At 37.1% G+C, this 12,369-nt stretch overlaps 1 protein-coding gene across 1 annotated transcript in view; it reads right to left on the bottom strand.

Moving 5' to 3' along the window:
• The window catches only part of DNAH8 (dynein axonemal heavy chain 8), a 305,262-nt gene that overhangs the window by 120,955 nt on the left and 171,938 nt on the right, over window positions 1–12,369 (bottom strand). Inside the window, exons 61-62 of the mRNA XM_028509424.2 lie at window positions 8,317–8,447; window positions 5–158 (exon numbers count right to left, since the gene is read on the bottom strand). Of these exons, the coding sequence (XP_028365225.2) occupies window positions 5–158; window positions 8,317–8,447 (285 nt within the window). The remainder of the gene's footprint in view (window positions 1–4; window positions 159–8,316; window positions 8,448–12,369) is intronic.

Genomic DNA, 12,369 nt, shown 5'->3' with positions numbered 1-12,369 from the left:
CTACCTCCCCTGAAGATAGTAGGTTGTTAAGATATTCTAGAAATGCCTCATCTTTTATCTCATTGTCAGTAAAGATGAAGGTGATGCCTTTTCCTTCAGCCCCAGCAACTTTGTATAGAAATTTTAAGTCATCTATTAGATTACTCACATTATAAGACCTAAAATAAAAGTGGTAAAAATTTAAAATTAAAATATACATACAGTCATAATTTATCTCAAAGTACTATATAACCCAGGTCATTAGAGCATAACTACACCTGCTCCAAGAGATGTTAGTAATAATGCCTGCTAAAAACACAGAGATTTGAGCAGAATCGCTATATGTTACCATTCAAACCACATGTTTTATTTAACTTAAAAAGTGAGTGGGGAATTTATCAGAAGTGACTCATGAAGAGTAATTGAAATAGGGAAGTGAACTTTTATTCTCTGCAATCTGACAGTCCTCAGCAGCTGATTTTCCCCAAGGGTATACATGTATAATATCTTAAACTAATTTGAAATTTAGATGAGTTTGGACTGATAAAAAAGTAAAGATAAATTATGAATAAAATCAGTGGTAAATTATATATAGTAATTTGTGCATCTCACTAAGTGCCTAGATACAGAGAAAACCTACAGAAAGATGCATTATGCAATGTGATATAAATAATAGAAATGCTATAATTATGTGGTTACAGATTATAAAAAGATCTTGGTCTCTGTTTTTCTGTTTCCTACTAAATGTATGTGCTACCAGACCTGATGTGATATATAAAACTAAAGCAGCTATTTTTTGAAGTGCCTACATATAAATCTCAATGAATAAGTTGATGACAAAGACTATGAAGAAATCCTCACTTGAAAGAGGTTTTACAGTTCAAGTAATAGGGAGTTCCAGGTAAGCCTTAGGGTACAATGAAAAGACTATGGGCATCGGAACCAGAAGGATCTGGATTCAAATTCCCTTTCGGCAACTTTAGAAAAGTTCCTTCACAAAGAATGAAAAAAATTCCATGCAAATGGAAAAAACAATACGGGGTAGCAATACTTACATCTGACAAAATAGACTTCAAAACAAAGGCCATAATAAGAGACAGAGAAGGTTAATAATAAAGGGATTGATTGAACAAGAGGATAAACATGTACCCAACACAGGAGCACCTAAATATATAAGGAAAATCTTGGTGGGCATTCAGGGAGAGATCAACAGCAATATATAGTCACAGTAGGGGATTTTTTTTTTAAAGATTTTATTTATTTATTTTTAGAGAGGGAAGGGAAGGAGAGAGAGAGAAAGAAACATCAATGTGCAGTTGCTGGGGGCTGTGGCCTACAACCCAGGCATGTGCCCTGACTGGGAATCGAACCTGTGATGCCTGGTTCGCAGCCCGAGCTCAATCCACTGAGCTACGCCAGCCAGGGCACAGTAGGGGATTTTTAACACCCCACTGTCACCAATGGAAAGATCTTCCAGACAAAAAAATCAAGAAAACAGCTACCTTAAATGATAACTGGATCAGATGGATTTAATTCATATTTACAGAACACTTCATCCCAAAGCAGCAGAATATACATTCTTCTCAAGTACACATGTAACATTCTCAAAGACAGACCACATGTTGGGACAAAAAATAAGACTGAGCTCATATCAAGCATCTCATATGGTAGAAACTGGAAATCAACTATAATAAAAACACTGAAAAACATTCAAACACATAGAGACTAAATACCATGCTATTAAACAATGACTGGGTTAACAATGAGATCAAGGAAGAAATAAAAAATTACCTGGAAACAAATGAAAATAAACACACAACCCAAAATCTATGGGACACATCAAAACAGTCCTGAGAGGCAAGTTCATAGCATTACAGGCTTACCTCAAGAAGAAAGAAAGATGTCAAATAAATATCTAATCCCATACCCAAAAGAACTACAAAAATAACAAAACCCAGAGAGAGAAGAAGAAAGGAAATAATAATGATCAGAGCAGAAATAAATGACATAGAGATTTAAAAAAAATATAAAAGATAAATGAAATCAATAGCTGGTTCTTTGAAAAGATAAACAAGATTAATAAACTTTTAGCCAGACTCATCAAGAAACAAAGAGGGGAACCAAATAAATAAAATCAGAAATAAAAGACGAAAAGTAACAACTGGCATCACAGAAATACAAAGGATTATAAGAAAATACTATGAACAACTATGTGCCAAAAAATTGAACAACCTGGGTGAAATGGACAAATTCCTAGAAACATACAGTTTTCCAAAGCTCAATCAGGAAGAATAAGAAAATGATACTGAAAAAGTGATGAAAAACTCCCAGAAAACAAAAAAGTCCTGGACTAGATGGCTTCACAGGCAAATTTTACCAAACATTTAAAGAAGAGCTAACAACTGTCATCCTCAAACTATTCCAAAAAATTCAAGAGGAGGGAAGACTTATAAGTTATTTTTATGAGAATAGCATTATCCTAATTCCAAGGCCAGATAAATACACTACAAAGAAAGAAAATTACAGGCTAATATCTCTAATGAGCATAGATGCTAAAATCTTCAACAAACTATTAGCAAACCAGATCCAGCAATACATTAAAAACATCATACGTGATAATCAGCTGGGATTTATTCCATGAGTGCAAGGCTGATACAATATTTGCAAATTAATAAATGCAAAACACCACATAAACAAAAATAAAAATCACATAATCATGTCAATAGATGTAGAAAAGCATTTGACAATATCTAGCCAACACCATACTCAGTGTTTCTTAAAATCAGCAACAAGACAGAAATTTCCATTTTCACCACTCATTCAACACAGTACTCTAAGTGTGAGCCACAGCAATCAGACAAGAAGAAGAAATAAAAGACATCCAAATTGAAGAGGAAAAAGTAAAACTGTCATTGTTTGCAGATGACATAATACTGTAAATACAAAGAAAACCCAAAAGACTCCACCAAAAACTACTAGATCTAATATATGAATTCAGCAAAGCAGCAGGATACAAAATTAATATTTGGAAATTGGTGGCATTTATACACACCAAAAACAAACTATCAAAGATATTAAGAAAACAATTCCATTTATTATTGCAACAAAAATAAGTTAAGGGACACAGGAATAAATTTAACCAAAGAGGTAAAAGACCTGTACTTGGAAAACTATAGGACATTGAAAAAAGAAATTTAAGAAGATACAAATAAGTGGAAGTATATAACATGTTCATGGATTAGAAGAATTAATATCTTAAAATGTCCATACTACCCAAAGCAATCTATAGATTCAACACAATTCCTATTAAAATACCAATGTCATATTTCACAGATATAGAACAAATATTCTGAAAATTTACATAGAACCAAAAAAGACCTCAAAGAGCCTCAGCAATCTTGAAAAACAAGAACAAAGATAGAGGTATCACAGTACCTGGTATCAAACTATAACATGGCCATTGTAATCCAAACACCCTGGCACTGGCTTAAGAACAGGCATATACCTCAATGGAACAGAACATGGAGCTTAGAAATAAACTCATGCCTTTACGGCTAATTAATATTTGACAAAGGATGCAAGAGCATACAATGGATTAAAGAAAGTCTCTAGCCCTGGCTGGCATGGCTCAGTGGATTGAGCATGGGCTGTGAACCAAAGTATCACAGGTTCGATTCCCAGTCAGGGTACATGCCTGGGTTGCAGGCCATGACCCCCAGCAACCGCACATTGATATTTCTCTCTCTCTTTATCTCCCTCCCTTCCCTCTCTAAAATAAATAAATAAAAATAATTTTAGAAAAAAGAAAGTCTCTTCAATAAATGGTGTTGGGAAAATTGGACAGGTACATAAAAAAATGAAACTAGACTATTAACTTACACTGTACACAAGAATAAGGTCAAAATGGACAAAAGAGTTAAATGTAAGTCATGAAACCATAAAAATCCTAGAAGAAAACATAAGCAGTAGGATCTCAGACATCTTGTGTATCAATATTTTTGCTGATATACCTCCTAGAACAAGGGGAAAAAATAAACAAATGGGACTACACAAAACTAAAATGCTTTTGCACAGCAAAAGAAACCATCAGCAAAATGAAAAAGGACCCCACTGTATGGAAAAATGTATTTGCCAATGATACATCTTGTAAGAGGTTAATTTCTAAAATATATAAATAACTTACACAACTCAACACCAGGAAGACAAACAATCCAATTAAAAAATGGGCAAAGAACCCAAATGGACATTTATCAAAAGAGGACATACAGATGGCCAACAGACATATGAAAAATGCTCAATGTCAGTAATTACCAGAGGAATGAAAACTGAAGTCATATTGAGATATCACCTCACACCTGCCAGAATGGTTATCATCAATACAAGTGCTGGCAAGGATGTGGAAAAATGGGAGCCCTGGTACACTGTTGGTGGGAATGCAGACTGGTGCAGCCACTGTGGAAAACAGTGTGGAGTTACCTCAAAAAATAAAAAATGAAACTGCCTTTTGACCCAGTGATTTCACTTGTGGGAATATATCTTAAGAATCTCGAAACACTATTTCTAAAGCATATGTGCACCCCTGTTTATTGCAGCATTATTTACAATAGCCAAGATCTGGAAATAGCCCTAGTGCCCATTTCCAGAATGGAAAATTTCCATTCCTGGTACATTTACACAATGGAATACTATGCGGTCATAAAAAAAGCAAATCTTACCTTTTGCAACAATAGCATGGATAGACCTAGAGATTATTACACTAAGTAAAATAAACTGTTCAGAGAAAGACAAATATCACATGATCTCACTCATATGTGGAATGAACAAAATAAACTGATGACAAAAATAGAAACAAGCCTGGATACATGCAACAGACTGACAGCTGTCAGAGGGGAGGAGGCAAGGGGGACTGGATATAAAAAGGTGAAGGGATTAACCAAAAAATCATATATGCATAAACACACAGACACAGACAACAGTGTGATGATAGCCAGAGGGAAGCGGGGGGTGGCTAGGTAGAAGTGGTCAAGGGGGGGGTGGATGGAAAGAGACTCTGCATGGGGCAATGGGTGCATGATGCAGTGTGCAGATGATATTTTGTTGAATTATACACTTGAAACCTGTATGGTTTTATGAACCAATGTCACTACAATAAATTCAATTAAAAAGGTAATAATAAAAAGTTTAAAAAAGTAAAAATAAAAGTTCCTTCACATTTCTCAGCTCTGTTTCCTCATCTGCAAAATGAAGGTAATACCTATTTGTTAATGTTGTTGTGCGCATTACAGATGATGTTGCTTAAGTGAACTTAAATGAACAAACAGCTGATTTTTAAACTGGCATTGGCTACACCCTTTTGGGAAGCACTACAGTAAAATTTTATAGACATTGGCAAAAGGGACTCCATTAAAAAGAAAACATACATCCCTTTCAAAATAATTCCCAAGAGTTAAATTCATTTAAAAGAGAAATTGGTAAGATGCTTTGCAAAATGGAACACAGCCCACCCTTCCTGCAGAGGTGCTGTGGCCAGGTCCTGCGGCCAGGTGCTGCTGGTATAATCCTCCCTCTGACTGGCCAGTCTCTTACTTGACCAGGCAATGAGGTCACAGAGCCACTTTGGCTGTGTTTGTTGGTTTGTTTTTTAATTAAATAGACTGTTATGTATTGTTTTTGTGAAATATGGGCAGTCACAACACATCCTTCTCCAGGTACTGACTCCTCTCTTTTGTTTCCATAGCTACTAGCTTCTTGAGGAGTATCTATACTTATCTCTGCTTCTTCACTTGGTTAATGCAATGTGGCTTCTGCACCCATCCACTCCACTGAAAGTTTTGCACAGTGACTGTTAGTTACCACTTTTCATGATTTAACACCTTCAGGCTCCTGCTCTACCTCCTTGGCTTCTAGAAACCACTCTGGAGTTCCTCCTGTCTTGCCTCTCCTTCTTACCCACTGCCCCTTGCACACCCCTTTTCCTATGCTGAGAGACCCCAGAGTTCTCTCCTGATCCATCCTTTCTCTTTGTTATGATCCTGTTCAAACTCCTCATTACCTTAAGAGAGTTGTCGTCACTGAGATTCCTATACTTCTATCTCCAGAACCCTCCTGAGTCTAATTAGCTATGGAAACTATGTGTTCTGTAGACATCTCACACTCAACACATACTGAACTGAATTTTCATTTTATCCCTTTAAAACTGTTCATTTATTCATTTGTTCAACATATATTTTTACAGTTGGTTAAAAGTACCCACTTTATAGTACTGGTAGACAAGACAAAGGTTACAATAGTCTGTTCTCAGCCTGATGAGACAGAATTGTGAGCAAAAGCTTTTATTTTTAAATTTTTTATTGTTTATTCTATTACAGTTGTCCCAATGTTTTTCACTTTTTTAAAGCATTGTGACAAATACCACTAGAGAAACTAGGGCATCATCCTAGACTCTTCGTACCTTTTTTTCACCCCATGTCCAATTAATTACTAAGTTTAATCAATCGTATCTACTTTAAACTGTCCCCACTGACTCCTCTCTACTCCCACTTTCCTTGCTGTTTTGCAGTGTGCCCAGGATTTGATTTGATTAAGTATGGTAAGACATGCAGGCACAAAGAAAGTTTATACTCACAGATCCTTAGAAGCAGTAGGAGACATACCATACCACACAGGGCCCCATCGGGAAGCACCAGGCTAGTCAGGCAGCAGGAGTGAGGGGAAAGCATAGACTACTAACAACAGACTTTCTTGCACTTTCCAGGAGAAAGGCAAAGCTAGGCAGCCTCAGCAGATTCAGGATTGGCTAGTTTGAATAATTTCAGCAGGCTCTGGGGCATAGACGCTACTCTCAGTTGACCAGTCCTTGACTGGTGTTGTTAGGGCAGAGGAATATTGCTTCCTGAAAGGTGAAGCCAGATAGAGGCTTTGTTCAGAGTATGGGCTCTGGATTGGTAGCTTTGCATATGAAAGGCACGTTTCTGGGCTAGTCCTGGGAGGAGCAGTCTCTACCGAGTCAGCAAGGTCCCAGTTGCCAGAGCATCAAGAAACAGAAAACAAGACAGTATAGTTAACACACCTACCTTAATTTAAGCTTCTGTCATTTCTAACTACAATGATGGCATCACCACCTACGCCAGATCACAAACTCAGATACCTCCAGGAGTCAGGCAGGTGTGCCAGTGAGTGGAGCAAGGCTGGTGTGTTCTCAGGTGAACTGCAGAACTGCACGTCCACCTAAGTAGGCAGCTGCTGCTCAGCTCCAGCCACCCAGGAATGTAGGCCCAATGTTGCCAGAGCCCTCACTTATTTCAAAAGATGTCAGAAATATTTTTGTTTATTTATGAGAAATCTCCCAATTTTTAAATGTTGACAACTGACTAACTTTAATTAATTTCCAAATATTTTGTTTATAATGCTCTCATAATTGTACCTTGTTAAATTTTCATGTATTTGGCAGCAGTGCTGTCTGTGTGTGTAAGTTGAAAAGGCAATCTAAAATGTATACAAAAATACAGAGTGCTAAATATTCAATACAATGTTGAAAAACAACAAATTTGTTTAAGACATATTAAAAGGTACCAAAATCAAAACAGTGACTAACGAAGAAAAGAGAAAATTAACCAGTGAAAGAGACTACAGTCAAATATATGATCAGTTGATTTATGGGAAAAAACAAGGGCAAGGGCAAAGATGTGGAGGAACTGAAACTCGCATGAACTGCTGGTGGAAGTATAAACTGATTGAACCAGGAAAACTGCTCTGCAGAGCTAATATAGTCAAGCATATATATCCAGCAACTCTGTCTCTAGAGTATACTCAGATACATACAAGAATATTCATAAAACCCTACAAATGTTCATAAACATTACAATGGGTAAACAAATTGTGCTAATATGTGGTAAAGTTGAAGACCGTACAGGAATAAGAATGAACAAACTATTGGTACATGTCACATCATGGATGAACCTTACAAGCAATGCAAGCAACAAAAAAGATATAATAGAGTGACTGTTGTATGATTCGATTGATATAAAGTTCAAAAATCGGCAAAACTAATCAATAGGCTCAGAAGTGAGAATATTACCCTTGGGAGGGTAATGACTAGGATATGCCATGAGGGGTACTTCTGGGGTGCTAGTAATGTTTTATGTCTTCATCTGTGGGCTAGCTGCACAGTTGTATGTACTTTGTGACACCCAGGACTTGTGTATACCTCCTTATGTAAGTTACACTTCAACAGTTTACTTAAGAAAGAAATACACCAAATTGTTGTATTTTTTAAATAAACATTTTACCCTGGAGAAATTATAGAAAAACTTATTGTCTTGTTTTACTTTATCTTACCTGGTTAATGTTATCTGGAATATTTGATATCCAGCTATAAAAGAGGCCAATCTTGACAGACTTTGTTTTCCTGAACCACCAACACCCACCAGCAATGCATTTCCACATGATGTTCGAATTATTCGTGAAATCTGTTTTGAAATAAAATAGTATTTATTTGAAAATAGAATTCAACCATTTTTATTTTCTTGTCCTAAAATGGTCCAAGATTTGACCATATAGCTTCCAGAGTATATTAAACATTTTTCTTAAGTGATATATCTCAGAATTCTAAAAATTAAAGTTCACATTGACTTATTCTATTCAAATGATTTCCCTGCCTATCTATATTTTCATTATGAAAAACAGACCAAATTATCTTTCCTATCCTATGTCAAAACTATTCTATGTGTGTATGCAATTTTTTTTCAACTTGATGGTGGAGCAGCTCTCGCCAATCTACGGAAATATGTGTAGAATTGTTGGCTTATTCTTTGTCAGCCTAACATGCTGACTTCGCAGACACCTAACTCTACCATGAATGCTACCTCTAGCATATCTCTCCCAATAAAAATTCTTTAAATGTATCAAAATTCTACTGGCAATGGGGACAGAAAGGCATTTGTAGAAAAATAATTAGAGAAACAACCTTTATAGTCCTATGTTGCTTTTCTATGGCTGATTTCTTCAGTAAAGATAAGACTCAGATTGTGGTTCAAGTCTTATGCAGGCCAATTTAAGACATTGTGAAAAAGCTGTCTTTTTACATTGACACTGATGAGGAAGAAAGTCTAGATGGATCCCTAAATTCATTATCGACACTAAAAAGAACTTTTTAAATCTAAGTTTCAGAGATGACAGATCATGTAATGATCTGTCAAGTAATGATACCTTGATATGTATTGATTCTTTCATTATATTTTTGACATGTTAATCTTTTATATGGTTTTACATCTAGAACAGGGTCCCACAGTGGGTACCAAATAATTACTTGCTGAATGGTTGAATATCAAACAGCCCTAGGACATCTAGAAATTCACTGACTTTGCAGGAGACAACTGTACAGTTGTTCATATGGAAAATAATACAATAATTAACAAATAATAGTACAAGAATAAACTGTTTCACATATTCACAACTGTAAACCTACTTGTGCCCCACCCTGTATTATGAACACAGTTACCATATTTTGCTGTGTATAATATGCACCCATTTTTGGCTCAAACTTTCCAGAAAAAAATCTTTCATTTAAATTTTTTAATCCAATTTTTACTTATCTGTATTTAGATACTTGTTTTTTGTATTAAACAATATTTTAACATTTACTTTTGAATATATTATGGTACCAGAAATTTTATGTAACAAGTAATTACAAAACACAAGAACAGATACAAGGTACAAGAAATTTTATGTACCAGTAACAAATTAGTACTATCCATGTATAATGCACATCCTTATTTTTCCTTGAAAAATTTGGGCACAAATTGAACATTATACATGGCAAAACATGGTGAATGCCTCTTCTTTATAAACCTCTCTACTCTGTGTTCTGACTCTTGGAAAACTCCACAGAGATCTATAAATTATACAAATAAACAACCCCATTCTGTAGTTTCCCAGACTTGGGTCAAACCATACTTCTTTTTGGTGCTGCCTCTAATTGGATTCTATTTTTTCATCAGTTCTGTATACCTGCTGTCCTCATTCACCATCAATTTGCCCCTAACCTATAAGCCAATCATGAGACTGACATTTTAAAAAGCATCAACTTTTCTTTTTTAATTGATTATGCTATTACAGTTGTCCCAATTTTTCCTTCTTTGCCCCCTCCACCCAGTACCCAGTGATCCCCCCTCCTTCGTTCATGTCCATAGGTCATGCAGATCAGTTCTTTGGCAATTCCATTTCCTATACTTGCTCTTAACAACCCCCTGCCTATTCTGTAACTACCAATTTGTACTTTCTAAGCCCTTCACCTTTTCCTTCACTCCCCCAGATCCCCCCTCCCAACTGGCCACCATCCCAGTGTTCTCCATATCTATGACTCCGTTTCTGTTCCACTTATTTGCTTAGTTTGTTGATAGTTACGTATTTATTGCCATTTTAATGTTCATAGTTTTGATCTTCTTTTTCTTAAATTTAAGTCCCTTTAATACTTCATATAATAATGGTTTGGTGATGATGAACTTTTCTAGTTTTACCTGGTCTGGGAAGCACTTTATATTCCCTTCAATTGTAAATGATAGCTTTGCTAGGTAGAGTAATCTAGGTTGTAGGTCCTTGCCTTTCATCACTTTGAATATTTCTTGCCAGTCTCTTCTTGCCTGCAAAGTTTCTTTTGAGAAATCAGCTGACAGTCTTATGGGAACTCTTCTGTAGGTAACTCTCTGCTTTTCTCTTGCTGCTTTTAAGATTCTCTCTTTGTCTTTAACCTTTGGCATTTTAGTTATGATGTGTCTTGGCGTGGTCCTCTTTACATTCATCTTGTTTGGAATTCTCTGTGCTTCCTGGCCTTGTATGTCTATTTCCTTCACCAAATTAGGGGAGTTTTCTTTCATTATTCTTTCAAACAGGTTTCTAATTTCTTGCTCTTTCTCTTCTCCTTCTGGCACCTCTATGGCAAAAATATTGGTACATCTGAAGTTGTCCCAGAGGCTCCTTACACTACCCTCGATTTTTTGTATTCTTTTTTCTTCTTGCTATACTGATTGGATGTTTTTTTCTTATGTTCCAAATCATTGATTTGATTGTTGGCTTCATCCACTCTGCTGTTGATTTTCTGTAAACTGTTCTTTATTTCAGTTAGTATATCCTTCATTTCTGCCTCGGTCTTTTTTATGCTGTTGAAGTACTCACTGAGTTCCTTGAGGGTCATTATAACCAGTGTTTTGAACTCTGCATCTGATAAATTGCTTATCTCTGTTTTGTTTAGTTCTTTTTCTGAAGTTTTGTTCTGTTCTTTCATTAGGGCCATGTTTCTTTGTCTCCTCATTTTGGAAGCCTCCCTGTGTTTGTTTCTATGTATTAGGCAGAGCTGCTATAACTGCCTGCCTTGGTAGTGTGGCCTAATATAGTAGATGTTCTGTAGGGTCCAGTGGCATAGCCTCCTTTATCTTCCAAGCTGTGTACTTGAGGTGATCCCTCTGTGTGGGCTGAGTATACCCTCCTCTTGTAGATGAGTGTTGATTGCTGTCAGCAGGTTAATGGGAGGGATTTAACCCAGTCCACACAACTGGTAAGACTGGCTATACTCCTGGCCAGCAACCACCTCCCTCCATGGTTTGTGAAGGTGATTGGATGGTGCTCAGATGTAGTCTGTAGCTGTCCACTGGGTGCACAGGCTCTTGGGTTTTCCAGGTGGTGTAGGCCAAGGTCAGCCTCCAGTTGCGTTCTGTCTGCAGATGGCTGCAACTAGTGCCAGCCTTGGGTGGACCTATAAGTCGGATTGGGTGGACCCTTAGGTAATTGCTAAGACAGGGTTTACAGTGTAAGCCAAGTTATGGAGATTCAGATATGGTGCCACTGCACTGTGGCTCTGTGGCAGAGGTGGCTCAGAAAAGGTGCAATGGCCACTGTCTGCAGTTCTATCTGGGAGGAAGCTGTTCCCCAGCTCTCACTCTGATGCTAGACACTTCAGTTTTTCTCCCCAGATGCCACTGGTGCCTTTTAAGCTGCTGCCCCAATGCTGGAGCCCAGAGGGAGTGAGTCTGAGTAAGACTGTGTGTGGTACAAGGCCTTTTAAGATGAGAGGCCTGAGAATCCCATAGTTTCTTCTGTCAACTCACCCCCCACTGGTGTTTACAGCCAGAAGTTTTAGGGACTTATCTTCCTGGCACTGGAACCCTGGGCTGGGTGGTCTGGTGTGGCAGTAGGATCACTCCCAAGATATCCCATTGTTTTATATCTACCACATGTGGGTTTGGGACCAGCTGGTTCTATGTCTCTGCATCTCTGCCCCTCCATCCCTCCTACCCATCTGGATGAATGTGGTTTCCTTAATTCCTTAGTTGTTGGACTTCCATACAGATTGATTTTCTGATGGTTCTGAGTGATGGTTGTTCTATAGGGGTTCTA

This window comes from Phyllostomus discolor, chromosome 4, assembly GCF_004126475.2.
Source record: "Phyllostomus discolor isolate MPI-MPIP mPhyDis1 chromosome 4, mPhyDis1.pri.v3, whole genome shotgun sequence".
Classification (NCBI taxonomy): Eukaryota; Metazoa; Chordata; class Mammalia; order Chiroptera; family Phyllostomidae; genus Phyllostomus; species Phyllostomus discolor.
The sequence above is the reverse complement of the archived record's forward strand: the minus strand, read 5'-3'. Positions and strand labels throughout refer to the sequence as shown.